Source organism: Colletotrichum lupini, chromosome 3, assembly GCF_023278565.1.
Source record: "Colletotrichum lupini chromosome 3, complete sequence".
Lineage (NCBI taxonomy): Eukaryota > Fungi > Ascomycota > Sordariomycetes > Glomerellales > Glomerellaceae > Colletotrichum > Colletotrichum lupini.
The window spans coordinates 3128383-3151387 of record NC_064676.1 but is presented as its reverse complement, the minus strand read 5'-3'; the positions used below and the strand labels follow the sequence as shown (position 1 = coordinate 3151387).

Here is a 23005-nt window from a genome sequence, read left to right as displayed (position 1 = left end):
AAACACCGTCACGATGGCTACCTCTCTCCCCAGCTACCCTCCCCTCACGGAGCGCCCTCTGAAGAACACCATCTGCCTCTTTGACGTCGACGGCACCCTCACTCCCGCTCGCCTGGTAAGCTACTCTTCTAAATTCAGATCTTAAATTCCTCCGGTCTCCTCCCAGCTCTACCCCTTCCCAGAGAAATTGCTCGTCGCATTACACCAGGAAATCCCATCCAAGCTAACACCTCCTTCCCCCCCTCCTCCAGGCCGCCTCCCCCGAGATCCTCGACCTCCTCGCCCGCCTCCGCCAAAAGTGCGCCATCGGCTTCGTCGGCGGCTCCGACTACTCCAAGCAGCAAGAGCAGCTCGGCAACGCCACCACCCCCGTCACCACCCTCTTCGACTTCTGCTTCTCCGAGAACGGCCTGACGGCCTACAAGCTCGGCCAGCCCCTCGCCTCCAACAGCTTCATAAAGTACATTGGCGAGGACCAGTACAAGGAGCTCGTCCGCTTCGCCCTCCACCACATCGCCGACCTCGACATCCCCATCAAGCGCGGCACCTTTATCGAGTTCCGCAACGGCATGGTCAACATCTCCCCCATCGGCCGCAACGCCTCCAACGAGGAGCGCCAGGCCTTCGAGGCCTACGACAAGATCCACAACGTCCGCCGCGACTTCGTCGCCAAGCTCCGCGAGAAGTTTGGCCACCTGGGCCTGACGTTCAGCATCGGCGGCCAGATCTCGTTCGACGTCTTCCCCACCGGCTGGGACAAGACGTACTGCCTCCAGCACCTCGAGAAGGAGGCGGAGAAGGAGGGCGGCGTCAAGTACGAGCAGATTCACTTCTTTGGCGACAAGACGGCCGAGGGCGGAAACGACTACGAGATTTACGTCGACGAGCGCACTATTGGTCACTCTGTTACCGGCCCCGAGGATACCATTCGCATCCTCAAGGAGACGTTTGACTTGTGAACCGCGGCGGAGAGGAGTAGGCTCTGAGAGGGAATCTTACAAATGGACTTGCAAGCCGGAATGAATGAACCTAGCTTGACCAGCGAATGAAGCCGACGAAAATGGGGTTGAGATGTCATGGGGCCAGCTTTCTAGACTTTGTGGTCGTGGGCTGTGGCCTTGGGGAACAACAGACCTGCGACATGCCGAGAGCGGCCATAACAGGTCCGCTTTCGAGACTTGAATTTTCAGTAGAGCAGCAAATGGAAATGAAGTACAATGATCACTCAAAATAGTAGATGATGGCAAAAGTCACAATGTCGCGTGCGAGCTGCGAGAATCAATGTTGTAGATTTGAAGTATATCATCAGGTCGTCAAGCTACCGCTGTATACCTTGGGGATGGGGTTGCTATAGAGAAAGGCAGAGAGATATTAAAGTAAATCCAAGAAAAAATGACAACGCCATCGCCATCACCATCACCATCACCATCACCATCACCATCACCATCACCATCACCATCACCATCACCGTCCACACCCGCCCACCTCTTCTTTACCTCCCAAACTCCAAATGGGGCACAATCACCGGCCCATACTTTGTCGGCGCCGTAAACGCACCATCACCCTGCACGACAAAATCCACCGCCAAACTCAACTTTTGCAACCCCTGTTGCTGCTGCTGCTGTTGTCCTCCGTTGACGATGCTACCCGCATACTGCGACCCGCCGACACCACCAGGACCACCGGCGACGGTCTCTGGGTCATACGCCACGACGGCGACGTAGTTCCTGCGTCCCATGAGCTTCTTGAGCTCGCGCGCGGAGCCCGAGGCGTCGGTGTGGAAAATCTCCATCATGTCCTCCTTGGAATCGGACACCTCGTGATTGGACTTGTGGCCGTTTTGCGGCACGTAGAGGCTCTTGTTGTTGTGGAGGAGCTTGAGGATGTAGTTGCTCGCGGGTTGGGCTACGATGGGGGAGGTGATTACTTGGTACATTGTCTTGTGGTCGCTCGGGTGGGTTGGGTCGTGGACCAGGCCTGCTCCTGCGCAGTTGACGTCTACGTGGCATTTATTAGTGGGTTGGGACAAACATGAGAAAAAGGGAAGAGTCGTTGGATTCGGAAACTCACCTCCTGACAAGAAAGTCATGCGAATGCCCTTTTGCTGGGAGATGCCTTGGAGCGTGCGGATAAAGTACGTCCTCTCCAGGTCCTTGGACTCGTGCGTCCACATGTCCTTGAGGATCTCGGCAATGTCAATCTCGCCAAACTGGTTCAGGACGTTGCCCATGAGACCAGACTTGCCGACTGCCTTCTTCACCTGCGTGAATCCCTGCGCGACAACGTCCTTACCGCCAACGACGCCGGCCACGGAGCTCGTAACCTTACCGAGGATGTTGTACGAGGTATTGACAACCTTTTTGCCCGTCGCGACGGCGCCTGCCAAGCTCTCGACCGCCTCGAGGCGCGGGTACAGCAGCGGCACGGAGACCATCCAGATGCAGTGCTGTACGCTGGGAGGCAGCGTCGCGACCTTGGGGAATATGCCCTGGTAGGTCGGCCCGGCCATGACGCGGGCTTGGTTCCTCTCGGAGCGGCAGTCTGGTCCGACGACGCAGACGGCTGGACCGAGGTACTTGACAAAGTGCCACCCTTGGCCGGTGATTGTGAAGAGGTCCATGTCGTTACTGACGTTGCGGAGGATCTCTACCGTGGTGTGATGCTGGAAGAGAAGGTACATCTCGACGGCAATGCGACCTACGTTTTTGAACATTTGGGACCCTTGCATGTACTCGGGATACGAGCCGTAGCCGTCGAAACTGGGCCGGGTCAGTTATTTCACACATCACAAGGTACAAAACTGCACTTACATGTCATGGTCGTCAATCTGCAAAACATGCGGAATCTGAGCAAAGGCCTCTCGTAGGTAAGGCTGGTCAAAGTGGCTGGTATAGTAATGGAAGTAGGCGTGCGAGACGTCCTCCTCGTGGCGCGCGGTCCATTGCGCGTTCTTCCTGTTGTCTCTGCCGCTCATCGCCAACCACTGCTTCAGTAGGGGCACCTCTTTCCATAGTCTGTCACCGTAAATTTGGTTGCCCATTCCGAGCTGAACGTGGAAGCCGCCGCAGTCGACGTTCTTCTGAAGCACGTCCTTCCACATGAAGCCCACGCCACCGAGTTTGGAGCGCTCGGCCTGAGATGTTGAGGCGGCAAAGTCGTTGTTCGAGTGAGCGATGAACCTCCAGCCGACCTCATGGCGACCGGCAATGACAAACTCGTATCTCGTGCATCCCAGATGAGAAGTGACTGCGTACGTCCATCTCTCGGTCCCGCTCTCACTCATGGGCAGCTCAATATCGTACTTGTAAAACGTCCAGCGCTGATGAGTGAAGATATTGTGCGGCACCAACTGTCGCGGGTTAGGTGAAAGGTCGTTGCTCGGGTGAATGTGAATGGTCGGGGGCTGCGGTGCGTCCGTCACGATCATGATGCTACCCAGCCATGTCCCCTTTTCAAAGTCCATGTTGCAGTAGCGGAGATACGGTCCAAAGTACACACCATTCGTGGGCTGGATCCTGTACATGTCAACACCGGCGCTTGGAGGTGGTCCAGAGAATCCAGCAGTTGTAGGCGTTTGGGACGCAGCAACACTCATGATGCTCTCAGCATAGCCCGGTGTCTGAGGGGGAAACATTGGGGAGGCCATGGCCTGCTTGCCAAACATGGGCGATGCGAGCGGGTTGCCGTACGTCGACGCCGTAGGAGACAAGGGAGCTGCCTCGTGTGTAATAGGATTGGGCCCCTTGGGGAACTCCCATTGCGTCGCCTGAGAAGCCAGATGAATATAATAGTACTGTCCCGAGTTCTGGTCCAGGTGGGCGATCCAGCCCTCGGGTAGCGGTGGCGGCGAAGAAGGGCCAGCGCCTTGGAAGGAAGGAGGTGCTTGTACAGTCTGCGTGACAGGGGCATTCTGTGCTTGGGATGACGAGGGCTGTCCGTTTTGCTCTGGCCTCGGGTCGTTGGCAAAGGCGGGGTGGCCTTGCAACGAAGGTGACGCGAGCCCGGCTGCTGCAGGGCCGACAGTCGCGGGCTTCTTCGGGGGCGACTGAGCAGCAGAGGCCGTGGACACGGACGGCGTTGAATCTGCCCTTTGCTGAGTGGGCCGTTGCTTCTCGGCTGGGTAAGATGGGTTGCCTGAAGGCGTGACACTCGAGTAGGCTGGCGGGGGATCGTTCAAGCCTAGTCGCTGATAATCCTGCTCCAGAACGCTGACTTGCAGGTTCGTCTGTTCCCCTTGGTTCTCTGCTTGTTGAGGGGGAGGACTGAAGGTAGGTTGCGTAGGACTCGTAACTGGGTTCATGCCCTGGTATACTGTGGGCGGACCATGAGGTTGGTTCTCTGGGTTCTCCGTGGGAGTCCATGGCCGCGCGGGTGGTGGTGCTCCTCCATACTGCGCCAATCTCTGGGAAGCTGCAGCGCTCTGTGCCTGTTGCGCCTGCAGGCTGGTCAGTGTCGCTGTGCCCGAGATGCCAGAGGCGGCATATCGCGCCTCGATACCGCCGCCCGGGATGACCCCTGGTTCAACGATTGGGGTCTCTGGCGGGGGTGGGGATCCTCGGCTGGCGCGGGTTGTGGAGGTTGAAGCTGTCGAGGCGAACCTGTTCACGCTGTTCTGGCCGGGCATCTCGAGATGATCAGCGCTCTGAGCACTCTGAGGTGGTGGCCGGGCCTGGTACTGGCTCTGGCTCTGGGCGGGCGGCGTAGAACTGGATGCGCCACCCGGTGGCGGGTAGTAGGGCTTCTTGGTGTAAGACGGGTAGTTTGTAGTCGAAGCAGCCGGTCGCTGAGGTTGCGGCGCCGTCAGGGGCTTCGCGAAAAGGCCGCCGTCGTCGCCAGCCGGGCTCTGAGGAGATGTGGCGCCCAAGGGCCTCGGACCGGTGCCGCGTCGCTCGGCGAGGGTAGGACTCTTGGTCTCTACGGGGCTGGTCGCATTGAAGCGCGGGGTAGTATCATTGTAGTCGGAGCCAAATCGCTTCGGGGCGGTGATGGTGGGTTTGGTAGGTTTTCCAGGTCGAAGATCCTCCTCGTCGGGATACGGCAGAGGAGCAGCTGAGCTCGAGGCGCCTGGTGGTAGAGGGAAGGTCGGCTTCGATGTGAAGGAGGAGGAGCCAGAGGCGGACGGAGGCGCGGGGTACTTGAAGCGGTCGTTGGCGGGGTTGGGACTCTGAGGTTTGAATATTCTCAAGGGTTCAACGGTCGGGCTATCGCAGTCTTCTTCGGCGGGCTTGTGAAGGAACAGTTCGGCATCGGGAAGGCCGCGACTGCGCTCCATGATGGGCGGCGATGTGGTATCGTCGAATCTGGCCAAAGATAGATATGTACGGATATCTGGGGGCCGGCCGACTTGCGCAGGTACGCGGATGCTTGATGCGGGATGCGAATGACGCACTGCGAGAGCTCAAGTCTGCAGGTCAGGGGGAGCAAAAAGTTATTTATAGGAGCTGTCGAAGGTCGAGGTTTCGTGCCTATCGTTGGATGCTTGAGAGGATCGCAGCTGCTGATGAGGGGTGGTGGGGTCCAGGTTCGAGTCTCACGGGAGAGGTCGCAGATATGGCCGGCCGGTTGTTAGGCCCGTTAGATGGATGAAACGGCTGCGGCACGGAAACAAAACCAGTGTATTTTCCAAACGTGTGTATTTCAAGAGAAAAAAAAGGTCAGAAGCCGAGAACTATCAACCAGAGGGGAGAGCGCGTCCAGGACGAAGAATAAGAACGTGCCAGATAGGACGACAGGAGCAGGAGGGAAGCAAGCAAGCGCCAGGTAGGGTTTGGGTCTGGCAGCGGGAAGCATTGGGCAAAGTGCAAAGCGGCAGCATAAGGTAGGGACATGGGGCCAGGATGGGGATGGGATGGGACCGGGAACCAGGGGGGGAGGCGCTCGCCAGCGGCAGAGAAGAGAGAGAGGGGTGGGAAACTTGGATATTCCTCAAGGCATAGGCAGGCCGCACCGCCGCACACAGACTGTAGACACCACCACCTCACACGGGAGGGCGTGGCCGGGCTGGCATGGCATTTGCAGGGAATGGGCGAGATGGGCCTCGTCGCCGCCTCGGTGGCCTCCTCGACGATGAGAGTGAGCCAGCTGCCCAGGAGTGTCGAGAGAAACAAGTGGTTGAGTTTGCAGTCCCAGGCAGTGGTGACCAGTGACCAGTGACCAGGAGCCAAAGAGCCTGAACAACGTCGATGTATGGAGCCCTGCATGGTGGCATCTTGTTCTACTGCGTAGCGAAGCTTCATGATTGGCTGTGTATCGTGGGCGCTTAGAGAATGGTGCAGCAGCAAATGGGCAATCTTCATCTCGAAGTTGCAAGCGCCTGCCCATGACTGCGAAGCTCTTGGCTCGAAAGAAGTTCCCAGTCTTTCCAGATTCTTAGAGAGCCGTGAGAGCCTAGAGCGTGGTAGCGGAGCCACTTGAGCTCGTAATGCGCATAGAGGGAGATGGGAGTGATGAAGAGTGATTTGTCGAGTGCGGCATCTGGGATCCGGTGAGTCGAGATGCGCCGAGACAAGCAGTGACGAGATAGGGGTTGAACTTGGTAGTGCCCGCCCATCTGCAGCTCTCGTGAACCATCACTTGATGGAGGCGCCTAGGAGATTTGGTGTTGAACTCTCCAAGTTAGGAGGATGTTGGTAAAAGTAAAGGAAGCATCCAAGTGACAGACAGGCGGGACTGGAGGGAACCGGCACCTTCACTGATTGAGATACGTACCTATTGAGAAGCACTGGCCATCTAGAGATGTCTTGGCCCAAGCTTAGACGGGTAATTACATAAGCCCGAAAATCTCCACTTTTCAGGCACAGCGGCGGCGTCCCGCGTTGGTTTGCCTCCGAACAGGTCGTCCGTCATTGGCCGAGCTCGGGGTTGTCGTCGTCGCCCTCTTTCGTTGCATTCGCACTTTCATATGATTTTCATTATCGAAACTTTCGCCTTCAACAAATGGGACTCGGACAACAATAACTGCCTCAACGATATCCCGGCAACTTATTCCGAAAGCGAGTCACATCCAGGGGAATGTTGACTCACACAACTTACAAGCCTTACGACAGCTCCACGCATTGCATGGACCAACAACACCAGCCACGAATTGAGGCCTCAGTTTGGCGTGCGCGTCCTCTCTGCTGCCAGTGGCGAAGAATCAAGCACCATCTCAGTGACCACCCACTATCCACAATCTGAAGCTGCACCCGATTCCCATGTGCTTGAAGTGTGGCACACGCAAGTTCCCAACTCCCGAGCTCATCGCAAACTGACACAGCGGGACCGAGTTACGCCACACTCCACCCCGCACTTCACCATATCCCGCTGCCAACAGCCCATTCCCGGGCCCGGGCTCTAGGCTGCTCAGCTGAAGCTTTCTTGCTCGGTCCCGCGCGGGCTGCGTAACACAACTGACATGGGACGTGTCAAAGAAATGGCGGCGATAGCGGCGTTCTCTCCAAGGCAATCAAACAATACGCGGCTTTTCTCTAGCAGTCTAGAGTCATGAAGGCGTAGCTAAGGAACCTTCTTGTTCGGTCTCCGACCACGCCTGAATCTACACTCCGCCGCGGACATTTGCACTACGCCATCAACAAATTGGTCTGGTTCGGAGCTCGGTGTAGAAGTCTACCGCCCACCGACGGGGATCCAATGAGCTGTTTGGGCCGATCGCCCTACCACGACGACGCGTGGCGATGTTGTACCTCCCCCCATGTGCCCATGTCCTTTCCCTTCGAAACCATTCTGACCTGTTCGACCGCTCGAGGCTAGAGGTGTATTGAGTGTGGCTCTGACTGGTTCGACATGGTGCTTTCGCAAGTGTTTTTGCCTTCCACGTTTTGCCAGTAGTGTATCAGACGAAAGGCCTACGCATGCTCCTGCCTTGTAAATGATATGGCCCTGTCGTCGTCGTCTCCTGATATATAAATGAACTCCTTAATCGTCATCATGCTCTTTCGTTCCTTTCCCTCCTCAGCTTCATTGCTTTCCGACAATCATCACCATCCTCACCATCCTACTCCTCACTTACACAAACCTCATCAACCCACACCCACAAACAATCACACAATCACATACAACAATCAACATGTCTTGGGCAGGTCCAAACGGTAATAACAATCCTTGGGGTCGCCCAGGTGGCCCTCAAGGCCTCTGGAGCTTCATCCACTCCCTCGACCCCAATATGCGCGCCGGCGCCGGTGTAGACCACTCCACTGGCCCCGGTCCCTGGGCAAACTTCCCCCCAGGCTTCCCCTTCCACGGTGCCGAACACCCTTTTGGCGGCGGCCCCGGTGGCCCTGGCGGCTGGGGAGGCCCCTACGGCGGTTGGGGTGATTTCCGCGGTGGATTCGGTGGTCGTCGCCGCGGTGGCGGTCGATGCGGCGGCAGAGGTCACCACGGACGGCGCGGCGACATGAACGACGGCGAGGGCGAGGTCGTCGACGAGACCATGCGCAACGCAGACGATACCCCCGAAGAGGGCGACTTCTCCGACAAGGAAAAGGACGACTCCCCCGATACCATGCGTGACGGCCCCAACGAAGACGGCCCCGAGCACGCAGGTCACCCCCATCCCCACCCTCACCACCACCATGGCCCCGGCCGCCGCGGCGGTCCAGGCCGCGGAGGTCGCGGAGGTCGCTTCGGCGGTGGACCCCCCGGCGGCGGATCCGATCCCTGGGGCGCGCGCCACAGCAGACACGGCCACCACGGCCACCGGGGCCCACCACCTCCCCCCGGTCCCCCGCCCCCCTTCGGCGCACCGCACCCGCCTCCACCTCCTCCCCCGCCCTACGGCCACAACCCAGCCGGCACCTTTGATTTCGCAAACTGGCAAGAGTGGCTGAACCAGTTCGCCGACCACCCCTTTGCCCAACAAGTCCGCGACTGGGCCACCCGCTTCGGCGGCCTCAACAACAACGCCGCCGGCACCCGCGATGGTGGTGCGGCCGCCGACAACGACAACGCCGACATGGACTCGGCATTCACGCCCCCCGTCGACATCTTCTCCACGGACCGCGCCTATGTGCTGCACTTTGCCCTCCCCGGCGCCAAGAAGGAGGACGTCGGCGTGAACTGGGACGCCGACAGGGGCGAGCTACGCGTCGCGGGCGTGGTGTACCGGCCCGGCGACGAGGACTTCCTGGCGACTTTGGCGTCCGGGGAGCGGAGGATCGGAATGTTCAGCCGGTCTGTGCCGCTGCCGCCTCGTACGCGTCAGAATGCTCCTGCTGCCTCGGAGAGAGGGGAGGAGATTGACGCGCTGGCTATCACGGCCAAGATGGAGGATGGAATTTTGGTGGTGACTGTGCCCAAGGTTGAGAAGGAGTGGACTGAGATCCACAAGGTTGATATCGAGTAGAAGAGTCAGATGTTTGCTGCTTCTTACGCGAGAAGGAAGTTTTCTTTTTGGTGGAAACGGTTGGATGTAATGGAAGCTTCACGGTCAATGATGTTGGAGTTTGAGATATTTTGAATTTCTTGGGTTTGGCTTGGAAGTGTATTTGGTACTAGGGTAGTTAGATAGCTTCAACAACTGTTGACACCATTATTCTGATATTGCTCATCTGAAAGTGAAAGTGAATATGCAATATTGTCAGGCCAGTCAACTTCAAACAGTGTTTCTAAACGAGCCAACATCGCAGTAGACTAAACAGCAACATTCGACCTCGTTGAGTGACTCTCTAAGCTTCACACTACCACATATCTAACCCGAACAATGGCAAAGGCTTGCCCATTTCCAAGCTTCTCCATCTGTCCTTTGTCGAACGCATACCTGGGCTTCTCAACCACGCTGGGAAGTTACTCTCGTCATGTTACGAATAGAAATTGGAAGCCCGCACAGGTAGTAGAAAAGCGGGCAGACTTGGTACGAATCTGTATATATATCCCAATTTTTGTTGTCTTCCCTTGTCCAACCCTCTATAGGGGGGGGGGAGGGGGTTTGCTGTGAAGAGGCCCCCTATATCATCTCCACCACCAATAAGGGTAAGTGGGTAGCCTGCTTACCCTGCCTGGTATTCAATTCCCTTGGGGGGGGGGGGTTAAAATTGCAGTGAAACCTCGATTCGTTGGTCAGGATCCTCAACGCTGCAGTCGGTGAGGGGTCAGCTCAGCCTAGTGCCTGCATATCTAGGCACATCAACGGACTTCATTACATCAAAGCAAAGGCAAATGAACTTGTTAGCACCTATTGAAGTATTTGCTCTACTTCATCTCAACCGACCTCAAAAAGTTCATGGCATTACCTTCCAGAGAACCTCATTTAGATCTGGTCGTATCGATTTTAAGATTTGATACCCTATAGTTTAGAAACAAAAGCATTACGAGAAGTGAATCGAAAAAACGTAAATGTTTGTTACCAACTACGAAAGGCGAAAGTCTTGCCGTCGTGTCATTGGATGGATGCTGGCCACGTCCAGTCCCTTCTAGTGGGGTTAAAATTGCAGTGAAGGGCCAAGATCCGCGACATGGGATTTAATGCGGTCAGCATCAACTACACGACTTGTCAACCTGTCCAAATTTCTTTTTTTCACGAGGAAAAAGACACTACTTGATCGCTTCGTGAATAATTACCCAATAAGACCAAGTCAACTAACATTGTCAATGATGCAGATTGAAGTTGGAAAACCCATTCGTTGAACGAGTAAATAGCCTTTCAAAAGCATATGTTTGTGTGGTAGGTACCGATTCTCAGCTGGAGGAGAACATCATGGACTCACAGGGCCACAGATTCTCGCATTCTTGAGGCAGTTATCGTGAAAATATGGAGAGTAAAAGTTCGAGAGAAAAGAATTGCGTTTCGCTGTGGCGTATTCTGGACTTCACGGTATTGCCTGAGTAGGTAGCCTGGGATAGCTGTCTTGTTTTCCCTCAACATCGACTGACAATGGCACACCGGATAAAAGGACTTATTTTGACACAGGTAGCAAATGGGTGCAAGTAGGGGCCTTGTGCTCAATGAATGTCTACATGTTCAAGTAGGATACGTTATAATATATGTAGTCGCCATCGCAAGAAGCAATAAACCATGCTCCGTACCAAAACAACGCAATCAAGAAGGGTGGGCATAAGACACACCAACCCTACCAGTTTCTAATAGACCATCTTTATACGATTCCGCTACAATACACAATACATCAAAAAGAAAACAACACAATTCGCTTTTTCCAAGATAAAAGGTAAAACTACTTTAGACACCACACACGCACGCACACCATCCAGACAATCCTTACTTACCAATACTCCCTTGCATTGCCCTCAAACGCAAAGTTAAGCAGGACGGCAATGAACAAGGAAGCGCAGAGCGCGCTAGGCCCCCACTTGTCGTAAAACTTGGCCGCCTTGCGGTTGCGGATGGCGTTGCTCCGGTACAGGTAGATCACGACCGAGTAGCAGAGCGACATGATGGCGAGGAGGGTGAAGACGCCGGCCACGATGAAGGACATGGGCGTGGGCTTGGAGCCAAAGTTGAGGAGCGTGACGGCGACGGTGCCGACGTAGATGGAGTATTCGAGCTATTGTTTTGGTTGTGTTAGCAGCTGTTCGGGGATTTCTTGTCAAGAGGATATGAGAGACTCACCCATCCGAGGAAGGTTCTCTCGGCGGCAAAGTACACCTTGGGTTCCACGCGGACCGGCACGTAAATCTTCTTGCCCTTGGGGGCCTTGAACCTCTTGGTCTGAATCGCCCCCGAGCCGAAGAGCGTCGTCTGTACTTCACGCCTGGGGATCACAGAGCCACGGGGATGCGGCACGGTCCACTTGAGCACGTCGATGGCGCGCTCGCCAAATGCTTGTGCCTTTGTGGAGGCAAGCGCCTTGTAGTAAGTCCAGCCTCCGACCCGTCTGGCTTCCTCGAGGGCCTCGTCGGCGTCGTACTCCTCGTCCGAGTCGTACAAAAAGTCTTCGTTGTCGACGGGGGCAATGGTATCGACGGTCTGGCCTTCGACATCGAGCGCGGTCCCGCCGTTCCTAGCAGCTCCCTGACCACTCGACTCTCCGTTAGTGGCACCATTATTGCTGGCTACCAAGGGACCCTCCTCGTCATCAGAGTCTAGCTCGTCATCCTCGTCATCATCTGATGTAGTGGTAGTTGCCGACTGGTTGGGTCTGTGGATTCCAAAGTCGTGCGTAACGGGCTTCCGGATATCCACGTCCATCTGCGGCATCCAGAATGGAAGCAGGTTGATGCGGTCGGGGAAGAGGCAAGCGACTCCGTGAATGAACTTTGAGAACTTGGGCACGGCCTCCACAAGATGGCTGGAAATGAGCTGGCGAACCCATTCCGGAGGTTCTTGGCCGAGCTGCGTCTGAAGCTTGACCTCGAGAACGGCGTAAGGGAAGCGCACAATGTCTTCGGGGGGCAGTTGCGAAAAGGGATAGTCGATACCAATGTCCATACGTCTCCAGTTGTCACCGGACCTCTTACGGCCGTCCAGGTTGTCCTCGCGGACCATGGTCAACTCCGTGTCGAGCGAGATACGGACTCGAGCATCAGCGGGAAGCTGGAAGGCGGTACGATTGTAGAAGGATCTGCACACCGGCTTGTATCCCTTCTTGAGAGTCGAGTACTGGACCTCCTTTGCGAGTCTCTCGTCCTCGGCAATCGCCTTCTCGGGCTTCTTGCCCTCCTTACGCGCCTTTTCGAAGAGAGCGGCGGGGAGCAGCTCACCGCGCATGTAGGCGTTGACGTTCTTCTCCTTGACCGAGAATCGCGCCTTGACGGATTTCTCCCCGGTCCAGTCCTCGCGATGGGTCTTGCGCTCGACAAAGATGTTCTCGCTCTGCATCCCACCGTACCATCTCAGGCGAATGGCCTCGGCACCCTCCGTCTTCTTCAGACGGCCCTCGTACAGATCCCAAGTCTCCGGGTTGTCGTAGTAGATGGACGTGATGGCCGAGTCCTGGATCTCAAACTCCTTGCTTGCATTAAAGACAAGTACGGGCAAGTGCTTCAAGATGATGAGCTTCAGCTCCGTCACGTTGTCTGGGTGGACCCAGTACTTTGTCGTATTGCGAACGAAGCTTCCCTGAGAGCCGCCGGCTGCGCTGTCACCCTTGACTGGGTTTCCTCTCGTCCTGACCAGATCGTACAACTTGGAAAGCTGAACTACGGAAGCGTCATAGTTTTCCTTGTAAAATGGTTTCGCCTTGAGTCGGGTGTCGAAGACGGGCTTGAGGTGCCAGCCAGTTGTTTTCTATGCCTCGTCAGTGATCCACCCGAACGTGCAATGTCGCAAGGAATGCCTCACGTCATGCTTCTTAATAATCTTGTAAAAACCAGTATAGTTGAGCTGGACAAACTTGGCAAGATCGTGGACATCGGCAATAATGTCGCTCAAGTCCTCCTCGAGCAGCATGAACTCTTCCTCACTAGGGCCCTCCTCGCGGGGGCCGCGCTCGACGAGACGATTGACGACGCCCTTGACCTCGCGCTCGCTCACGGCAATGCGCCTCGAGATCTCCATGGCCTTGACCTGCTGCTTCGTATGGACCTTGTCGAGCTCGGCCTCGAGCTTCTTGACGAAGCGGCCCTCATCCTCCTCGGACCACTCGCGCTTGCCGCCCTTGCCCTTGCCATTGCTATTGTCGGCGGGTGTGACGGGGCCCGTGGCGGTCTTGAGGTCGGCCTTGAGGGCGTCGTAGTCGATGTAGTACCATTGGTACTCGCGGATGATGCTCGAGCGGAGCTGCTCGCCGAACTTCATGACGACGATGCCGGGAGGGGCGCGCCAGGGAGATTCGCTGGGTGCTAGACTCGGTCGCCAAGTTCGTTCCTGCGTCTTTGTATCGTAGACAATTAGCATGAGGATTCGGGTCTCGAGAGAAATGGCATCATCGGTATGGGCATAGCCAGGCAGAAAAAAGCAAAGGAGGCTTAGTCGAAGAAACGCCCAGAATTAGTTTGGCTTTTGGGTAATGGAATTCTTGAGGGGGCTTGCTTGTTGACGATGTGGAGTCGAATTGAGGAGATTTATTCGGATAGAGGTCTCACCTTATGCAGCTTTTGCGCCGTGTAACCGACTTGGGCGGAAATGTTGCAGATATTGGAGAAAAGTATGAGAGGATTTGGGAAGCTTTCGCCTGTCGCGCGGTCGGGTGTTGCAGGCAAAACAAAAGGCGATGGAATGCGAGGCGGCGGCCGATGGTTACGAGACAAGCTTCGGACAGGGGGCCCTCAGACGGGGGGGCCGCTACCTTGGTACTGCCTGCAATGTGCTGCAGTTGCCAACCACGTTAACTGAGTGACACCGCACGGCCAATCCTCCACTGCTCTAGGGCACCTGACTGTCCTTCAGCTTCTTATACTACCTTATGTTTTCTTACTTAACTCCCTTCATTTCTAGATTTGTTTCCGAATCTGCAAGACTCAACTTCGGGATTCAAGCGTTCTATCTCACGAGGCATGTAAAGAACGAGAAACGAAAAACGTGGGAGCTGGCGCATCCGTCCTCTCCTGCCATCGTATCTCCCTCGCAACTTTCGAGTCCTTTAGCGGTCCTGACCCAGTAAAGCGCGGCTCCAACCCGGCTTAGCTCCAGGTAGTCTGGTGGTCCCAGTGGGTGTCTGGCTCCAGTTTCCGCTGGTACCCAGAGCTAGCCGCAGGGGGCGGCACGGGGGTGTCAATTGGCCAATTGCGAGCAGCAGATGCGCACGTGCGGCAGACGTCACACGGTGGCCCAGCTGTTGCTGCAGCCCGCAGGAGGGCTCGACCTGGACGACTTTTTTTTTCTCGTTCGGCGGATGGCGGGGTCGGCGGGGGATACACACCGGCGCGGACACGGCAGGCCAAAAAAAAAAGTTGTACGGACTAGACACCCGGCCGATATCGAAGAATCCTACCGCACCACGGACCTAGACACCCCTACCAACTCCGGCACACCGACCGGAGCAAAAGCCGTGTCTTTCGCCGAACCCCTTCCTTCCGATCGAGGTTTTCTCTCCCCCCAGACGAACGAAGCTCCCCCACACTCAGAGTCAACATCCCTCGACTTACCCCTCCAAACCACCATATACATACAACCATGGCGACACCGATCGACGACTCGATGCAAGCCCGCATCACGACAGACTGCCCCGACGCAACCCGCGAAATCCTCCTCCACGCTTGGAGCCACGACACCTCCGCCCTCAAGAAACTTCTCCAGGAGCCCGGCCAAGCGAGCTGCCAGGACCCGACGACCGGCGAGACGCCCCTCCACGCCGCCATTCGAGCTTGCGGACCTGCCCCCCCTTCCACCGAGAATGAAGCCCAAAACGGGGATGACGGCGAAGCAGGCGAAGACTTCCAGGTAGAAGAAGCAAAGGAAACAGTCCACGAGCTCTTCCTCTCCGGCGCAATCTGGAACGACGTCGACAACAACAACGAGACACCGGGCTGTCTCGCCCTCCGCCTCGGCCAAAAGGGCCTCTATAACCTCTGCGTCGAGGCCGGCGTGCGCGCAGAGATGCTGTTTGGCTTGTTGGACGGGTATGAGGCGCTTTCTTCGGGGGGCTCGGAGATGGACGAGGATGAGGTCGAGGCAGCCGTCGGAGGGACCGCAGACGCCAACGACGTTGTCATTGAGGACGTACACGATGCGGAAGAAGCTCCAGAACTCGTCGAGGCACCAGCACCCGTCTCAGAGGAACAGCAGCAAGGACCCAAAACGTTCCAACCCCCCGCCGTCCAGGACCCTTCCCTCAACTCGGAAGAGTACCTCGCCTCGAACCTGACCTACTCCTCCGGCAAACTCGTCGACGAGGCCGGCAACGGCGTCATGATGGCGTGGGAGACGGAAATCATGCGCAAGAGCGTCGACGCCCTCATCCCACCACCGCCACAGGGCTCCTCTGACGCCGATGCCTCTGCGACATCAGGCAAACGCATCCTCAACATCGGCTTCGGCATGGGCATAATCGACAGCATGTTCCGCTCCACATCCCCCGCCCGCCACCACATCATCGAAGCCCACCCCGAAGTCCTCGCCGCGATCGACAACACCACCAAAGCCACCGCAAACCCAGACGACTCGATCCCCTCCACCTTCGGCGCGTCATGGGAATCCTCATCCCCCCAACCAGGAGCCTACAAAATCCACCGCGGCAGGTGGCAAGACATCGTCCCCCAGCTCCTCGAGGCCGGCGAAGTCTACGACGCAATCTACTTTGACACCTTTGGCGAAGACTACGGCCAGCTGAAGACATTCTTCACGGAGTACATCCCCGGCCTGCTCGATTTCGAGGGGCGCTTCAGCTTCTTCAACGGTCTGGGCGCCGACCGGAGGATATGCTACGACGTCTACACCAAGGTCGTCGAGATGCACATGGCCGACGCCGGTCTGGACGTCGAGTGGGACGAGATGGACGTCGACATGAAGGGTTTGGAAAAGGCTGGCGCCGGCGAGTGGGAGGGTGTCGTGCGCCGGTACTGGACTTTGGATAGTGAGTTTTCTTCTTCTGGGTGTACTGATGCCTCGACAATACTAACAGGTGATAGAGTACCGCTTGCCCACATGCACGTTCATGGGCTGAAAATAAGTAAAAGCTGGGATGGGGGTAGGAATACTGCTTGTATGAGCTATCTAGTAGGTCTGGTGGACATAACCGTAGAGCCAATGCAGATAAGACTTCCTATCAAAAAGACCCCCCAATCTAACAAGACCTCGCTTTTTGTTTAATCTCATTGCCTCTTCAACCCGTCCTCGTGTCTTGGGACGACTATGTGAAGTTCTCGGGGTGGAGAATGCCAGCCATGTTGCCGTTCTGGACTCTCTTAAGGGTCAAGGCGGCAATCAGGGCGGCGCCAACACCACTGCCGTCCTCTGCTGCGAGAATCTCAACAGGATCCTCCTCCTTAGGGTTGGTCTTAGCAGGCCAGTCGAGAATCTCGCGCAGAGCCTGGGCGCCACGGGCCTTGAAGTGGGGGTACTTGTTAAAGACCGAACCGTCAGCACCGACGTGGCAGTTGTCGTAGCCCTTCTTCATGCAGATGGCAGCAACACCGCAAGCCGAGAGGCGGGCGGCACGGGTGCCAATGAGCTCAGCAAGGCGGCGGACCAGCTCCAACTCGGGTCTGGTGGCCTTGAGGTTCAGCTTGGAGAGGAAGAGGTCGCTAGTCTCCTGAAGGTTCTCGAAGGGGTCGCTGTATCGGGTTAGCATACTAATCTGGGGCAGCTTCAAGATGAAGAAAACTTACTCCTCAATGGCGGACAGGAACGAGGAATCCAAGGTGTAGGCCTTACGGAGCTTGGCAATGTCCTGGTTCTCGAAGATGTGCACAGACTTGTTGTCGTGGAGGTCAACAAGGACCAGGCGGAAGATCTCGCCCAAGTAGAGACCGGCAATCATCTTTTCAAAGGCCTGCTGGCCGGGACGAGGAGAGTCCTTGTCGATGATGATGTCGTAGGGGGTACGAGGCAAGACCTTGTGCTCGTTGTCGAAAGCACCCCACTCGCAGTTGATGGCCATGGGGGTGTTGGGAGGCAAGTTCATGTGAGCAAGCTTGGGGATGGAGCCGCAGTCCTCCATGTAAGCAGCGTTGCAGCCAGTGCCAAAGATACAGCCAATCTTCATCTTAGTGTCGGTGTAGGCAGAGGCAATCAGGGTGCCAGTGGTATCGTTGATCAGAGCAGACAGCTTGATAGGGACGTTCTAAGCGGGAGTTAGTTACTAGTGCTTCATCTGTGCTCAAGTAATCTTATCATACCTTGGCCGCCAGAGCAGCCTCAAGGAAAGGGACAACGTTGTGACCCTCAACTCCGGCAATATCGAAACCCTTGGTCCAGCGCTGGAGGATGCCCTCATCGATGTAGTTCTGGGTGGCAGGGTAGGAGAAGGTGAAACCCAGAGGAATCTTCTGAGATTGAGGGTGGTCGGGATGGTGAGTCTGGATGAACTGAGCTAGGCAGTCGGCAATGTACTCCCACAGCTCCTCTGACTGGCCGGTCTTGAGCTCCTCGGGCATGCGGTACTTTGACTGAATGATGTCGAACTCAGACTTCTGATCCGTCAAGGTGATCTCACAGACACGGAGGTTGGTTCCGCCCATGTCGAGGGCAAGGTAAGTGCCGGTCTCGTAGCCATCAGGGAAGGACATGACCCAGGTCGGGTTCATGGGCTGTAGACATAGTTAGAAAGGTGCTCCAAATGCCAACAAATATTCAGGTCTCAACATACGATACTACCGCCCTCGACACTCAGACCTATGCTTCAAGTCAGTTCCATGAAAAACTTCAATTTCCAACAGGTGTCAACTTACCCTTGTCCAGTTCTGTGATGAAGTGCGCGCTGATCTGCTTGAGCTTCTCAGTCGGAACGGTGAATTGCTCCTCGAGCTTCTTGACCTCAGCCAGAAGATCCTTAGGCACATCGGCCATGGAACCTAGATTTTCACACATAGTTAGCGGACATGAATGTGTTGAATCTGTAGATGTGTGTTCTTGCTTTGACGTGATGGCACAAAGATATCGGTGTGGTGGTAGGATCTCTCCCTTGTAGCGGGAGCAATCGCTCTGTCCACCATCGTGACGGTTGTGTGAAGCTGGCTGTAAGATTTTGGTGTCTTGCCACACTTGAGCGTGACAACGTTTGGTGGATGGGTATCACAAAATGATTGTGTTCAGGAAAACAAGATCCAGAATCGAAGCTCTCGAGACAAAGGGCAAATAACAACAAGCAATTGATGTAGCGGTCAACACAAAGGTCTGGAGGGGAGACAAGCAGCGCTTGCCAGCTTCTTTATAACTAGATAGTTGCAGTCATCGGAGAAAGAAAGCTGGGGGATCAAGGTGGGGGAATGTCTGGCAAAGTGAGACAAGGTCTTCCACCGCAACGCTGGATGGCTTGAGCTTTTCCCAAGAGAGTTGCTTTTGCTTGACGAGCAAGGTACCCCTCTGGCTTGGGGAAGCTCCGGCCACCGGGAAGTGCTGCATGGCGGTCCAGCCTTGTGGCGCGTCATCTCCGAATGGCAATTGGCCGTTCCAGCCGTCGGTGAGAGACAGGATTGGATGGTGGTGATTGTGATGGTGCGAGCGGGACGAAAGTTTTGAGGGTGAGGCGTTGAGGATGACTTGGAGGGTGGGACGACACCAGCGGAATGGCGTACAGTGCGCAGTAGCTTGAAGACCATATCATCTCGAGAGCTGTCTCAGTCTCAACGTGAGGCGGCACACCATTTCATTTTTGCATACAAGGCCATCGTGTCGCCCTTGGGTATTTTCAGGAGTCCAAAGGTAGGGAGAAGGAGTAAAATGAAGGGGGAATCGCAGCTGCAAAACTTACCCTTCCTACTGGGCGGAACCTTGGGACCGAGACCAACCATTTTGACCGAAGCTCTGACGGATGGCGGGGTAAAAGTTGATGAGGGGTAGCGATTGAGCTATAGGTGATGATGGGTGCAGCAAAATAAAAGCTGTCGGAAGCTGCGTAGGGATGTAGGCCAAAAACACACGATAAGTCTGCTTGGTGTTGTGTTCGTTGCTAGGTGGGTGGTGGTAGGCGGTCAATTCGCCAGAGGTGAAGTGCGTCGGGTGAGGGAAGTGACGTTGAGGGAAAAGGTGAATGGGCGTGGATCACCTGACCGAGAGGGAAGGAGGTGAGGTAGGAGGTCAAACTCGGGCGGACTGGACCTTGTCAGGACTGGAGATCACTCACTCAGCACCACTGCACGCTGCTGCACTACGGTTACCTTACTTTGTGGCCCCCTTCCTTTCGACGAGTCGAGTCCCCCGAAGCCGCTGAGGCACATCTCCGATGGGTCATCCAATGTCTGTCTACCTATCTCCTTACTGGTATATCCGTACGAGCCTTAGGTACCAGGGCAGCTCAAACTCCAAACACTGCACACTAGTTTTCTTGGTACCTTTTTCTCTGTTGTCCCACTGGTCGCGGACCAGAGCCGCCAGCCCGCGTCTCGCTCGTCCAAAGGTTACCACGAGATTTGCAGCGGTCTTGCCATAGCTGGGATGGTCAAGGTAGATGGCAGCTAGCGGTGGACCCCTAGGGTTGACCTGAACTGACCATAGCTGTCTACCAACCTATCTCCGATGGCATATCTCACGTGAAGGAGATGCTGGAAGAGTGTGTTCCCACATACCACATCTTACGAGCACCTGAATTCAAGCCAGGAGAGTCAGCATCCCGGGAGAAACGGACTGGGAGCACCGGAAGCGCCGTTCTCAATCGTTCCCAAAGCCCGGAGGTTGCGGTGCGTGACGTCTTGTTGAGGGACAAATGGCAGCTAAGGAAAAGAGAGTCGGTAGCTGTCCACCCCACCAGATGCCAGGAGCCAGTCATCATTGGCGAATTTACAGATGTGGAGCCCCGTGTGATGAAGTATCCAAGTACCTAAGCGAGGAGATAAAACGTGGACGAAGCGCGTGGCTGAAGCTGTCCCGCAGTGGCACCTGCCATTGGTAAAGTGTGGCTTGACCTCCACCGAGGCCGCGCCAGTGCCGCGTGCCCGTCTCGGACTAACCCAGCCCCGACCCGGCCACTCCCCAGTGAAGTGGAGCTATCTATGGCCCGTGCACGTCGTCAAGCAACGTATCCGTAAGCTTTTTGGCTGGGGTAGCTGTCTCAGGAGCCAGATCATCAATTCGGGCAATGGAGTGAAAGCCCCCAATTGCGTCTCAACAACCGCTTTTCTCCATTCTTGATTCTCAATTGTCGGGAGAGCTCTGTCGATGAGCAATTCCCTCCACCAACCCACATCATGAGAGCCTTCGCCATTGCCGCCGGGCTTCTGAGCCTGCTCTCCCCGATTGTCGCAAGCTCCGACTCGACGACTGCAGCTGACAAGGTGTCAAAGGTCAACCTGCCCGCCAACTTCAAGCCGCCCCAGGTTTTCAAGAACGCCAATCTTGTCCACATTGTCTCCCTCGAGAAGAACTACGTCAAGGAGTCAATCAATGTTCTGATTGAGAACATTGATAAGCAGCCCCAAGATGCATACTACCTGCCCTTCACCCCCGAGCAGATGTCGCGCATTGGAGGCTTCGAGGCCAAGGATAGGAAGAACCCCGAAGCTGGCCCATTCACCGTTGATGCGGTCGAGTATGATCCCCTGAGGTACGTTTTGGCTCTTGGGCACATCGCACACCCAATAGTGCACATGGGTGAACTAACAGGTGCAACAGCGAGACTCAGTACTACAAGATCCAGCTCCCTACGCCCTTGAAGGCCGGCGGCCAGCAGACGCTGAGCATCTCCTACTACCTTCTCCAGGCCTACAAGCCCCTGCCGGCCTCGATCGCCCAGGAGGAGCAACAATTCCTCACCTACGACTTCTCCGTGTACGCGCCCTCGGCCTACGTCACTTCGAAGCAGAAGACCGAGCTCAAGTCCCACTCGTCCAACATCCCCGACTACACCAAGCTGCCTGGCAGCGGCGACATCAAGGAGTTCCCCCAGAAGCAAGGTGCTAAGCTCACCTACGGTCCCTTTGATGAGAAGCCCGCCGGTGCCGTCTCCCCCGCCCAGGTGCGCTTCGAGTTCACCAAGCCCGTCACCCACGTCGCCCAGCTCGATCGCGATGTCGAGGTCAGCCACTGGGGAGGAAATGTGGCTTTTGAGGAGAGATACGAGCTCTACCACCGCGGCGCCAACCTGTCGAAGCTCTTCAACCGCGTCAAGTGGGCGCAGGCGGCGTACTACAACCCCAACACCTACGCTCTCAAGGAGATGAAGTTCCCCCTCAAGGTGGGAAGTGCGGACCCGTACTTTGTCGATGCTATTGGCAACGTCTCTACCTCGAGATTCCGCAGCAACAAGCGCGAGGCGCTCCTGGAGATCAAGCCTCGTTACCCCATCTTTGGCGGCTGGAAGTACCCCTTCACCATCGGCTGGAACTCGGACGCCAAGAACTTTGTCCGCACCGTCGAGGCTGGCAAGTACGTTGTCAACGTCCCCTTCCTCGAGGGTCCTAAGCAGCCCGAGGGAATCGAGTACGCAAAGGTCAACCTGCAGATTCTCCTGCCAGAGGGAGCAACGTAAGTGAAATTTGAGAGAAGTCTGTGTTACTATTCGGGTTCTAACAAAGACGTCACAGGAACGTGAAGTTCTACACTAGCATCCCCGAGTCCTCCATTGTCGACTCTGTCATCAGTGTCCACAAGACGTACCTCGACACCGTTGGACGCACCTCGGTCACCATCAAGGCCAACAACCTTGTTGACGAGTTCCGGGATCGGGAGGTGATTGTCTCCTACGAGTACTCGGTGTCTTCCGCCCTGCGGAAGCCCCTTGTCATCTTCGTCAGCTTTATTTCCCTGTTCGCCGCCGCATGGCTCGTTGGAGGACTGAACCCCAAGATTTCGACCAATGCGTAGATGCAAACGATACCTCTCTTAGACAGCAAGGGGCGGAAGGATGGGAATTGAGTGGGCTTTTCATAGCATTGTACATGTAACATCAGATGGGCATTTCCAAAAAGCAGAACGCGGAACGAAACGGCTTTAGAGAATCACGATTTGGACTGACGAATTGGTCCACCTATGACAATTAAACTCCTCCACGTGAACCCGCCTTCTTCTGACTTTTGTCATCATACCTCCTAGCCTAGCAGGGAGGATCACAGATGCTAAAGTTAGCACCTCCTATCAATTAGTGCATCCGTAGGCACTTGAGCAGAAGCCTTCGAGAAGAGCATCCCTGCTGTCAAAACCAAAAGACGAGACCGGTCCCCGGGAAAGGGGATGCAGGCTGACGTCGAGGGCAGTGCGGTGAGTGTGGTGGTGTGTGGGTGGAGTAGGCCGGACACCTAGCAGTAAGATCTGATCTCGACGCGATTGAACTGCCGTCCAGTCTTTTTCTTATACGCGATAGGAACTAAGAGGTGACGGTGGCCTGTAGGGAACTTGTAGCGGCCAGGGAAAAATAATTCCATGGCCCCCCGAGATCGTTGGTCGCCGGGTAAGCTTGTTTGACAGGATTCGGGTGGTGTTTTTATTCTCCGTGGCGGATTTCCTCCCCTACACTGGACAATTCCTTGCTTTCTTGCAGGAACGGTTGGCGTTTTTGACTGTAACGGTAACGGTCAATGATAC

At 55.9% G+C, this 23005-nt stretch overlaps 8 protein-coding genes across 8 annotated transcripts; 5 read left to right on the top strand and 3 right to left on the bottom strand.

Moving 5' to 3' along the window:
• Positions 1-13: 13 nt before the first annotated feature.
• CLUP02_05720 (phosphomannomutase) lies at positions 14-959 on the top strand (the record flags this gene model as incomplete). The annotated part of the gene is made up of 2 exons (XM_049284726.1): positions 14-115; positions 252-959. 2 exons carry the CDS (start codon positions 14-16, stop codon positions 957-959), a joined length of 810 nt encoding a protein of 269 aa, XP_049141869.1.
• Positions 960-1074: 115 nt separating this feature from the next.
• On the bottom strand, positions 1075-6846 carry CLUP02_05719 (WW domain-containing protein; the record flags this gene model as incomplete). The annotated part of the gene is made up of 11 exons (XM_049284725.1): positions 1075-1177; positions 1226-1269; positions 1333-1348; positions 1497-1998; positions 2071-2759; positions 2811-5388; positions 5670-5773; positions 5827-6357; positions 6411-6586; positions 6662-6686; positions 6788-6846. 11 exons carry the CDS (start codon positions 6844-6846, stop codon positions 1075-1077), a joined length of 4827 nt encoding a protein of 1608 aa, XP_049141868.1.
• A 213-nt stretch (positions 6847-7059) lies between these two features.
• Positions 7060-7176, top strand: CLUP02_05718 (uncharacterized protein; the record flags this gene model as incomplete). Its single annotated transcript, XM_049284724.1, has 1 exon — positions 7060-7176. One exon carries the CDS (start codon positions 7060-7062, stop codon positions 7174-7176), a length of 117 nt encoding a protein of 38 aa, XP_049141867.1.
• Positions 7177-8065: 889 nt separating this feature from the next.
• On the top strand, positions 8066-9340 carry CLUP02_05717 (uncharacterized protein; the record flags this gene model as incomplete). Its single annotated transcript, XM_049284723.1, has 1 exon — positions 8066-9340. One exon carries the CDS (start codon positions 8066-8068, stop codon positions 9338-9340), a length of 1275 nt encoding a protein of 424 aa, XP_049141866.1.
• Positions 9341-11213: 1873 nt separating this feature from the next.
• Positions 11214-13786, bottom strand: CLUP02_05716 (VTC domain-containing protein; the record flags this gene model as incomplete). Its single annotated transcript, XM_049284722.1, has 3 exons — positions 11214-11495; positions 11561-13177; positions 13232-13786. The coding sequence occupies 3 exons, from the start codon at positions 13784-13786 to the stop codon at positions 11214-11216; spliced, it is 2454 nt and encodes an 817-aa protein (XP_049141865.1).
• A 1218-nt stretch (positions 13787-15004) lies between these two features.
• On the top strand, positions 15005-16493 carry CLUP02_05715 (arginine N-methyltransferase 2; the record flags this gene model as incomplete). Its single annotated transcript, XM_049284721.1, has 2 exons — positions 15005-16403; positions 16459-16493. The coding sequence occupies 2 exons, from the start codon at positions 15005-15007 to the stop codon at positions 16491-16493; spliced, it is 1434 nt and encodes a 477-aa protein (XP_049141864.1).
• Positions 16494-16679: 186 nt separating this feature from the next.
• Positions 16680-19281, bottom strand: CLUP02_05714 (hexokinase; the record flags this gene model as incomplete). Its single annotated transcript, XM_049284720.1, has 9 exons — positions 16680-17103; positions 17158-17612; positions 17668-18078; positions 18138-18163; positions 18220-18319; positions 18370-18505; positions 18567-18664; positions 18776-19077; positions 19131-19281. The coding sequence occupies 9 exons, from the start codon at positions 19279-19281 to the stop codon at positions 16680-16682; spliced, it is 2103 nt and encodes a 700-aa protein (XP_049141863.1).
• A 1392-nt stretch (positions 19282-20673) lies between these two features.
• CLUP02_05713 (ribophorin I) lies at positions 20674-22288 on the top strand (the record flags this gene model as incomplete). The annotated part of the gene is made up of 3 exons (XM_049284719.1): positions 20674-21029; positions 21089-21949; positions 22009-22288. The coding sequence occupies 3 exons, from the start codon at positions 20674-20676 to the stop codon at positions 22286-22288; spliced, it is 1497 nt and encodes a 498-aa protein (XP_049141862.1).
• Between the last annotated feature and the right edge of the window lie 717 nt (positions 22289-23005).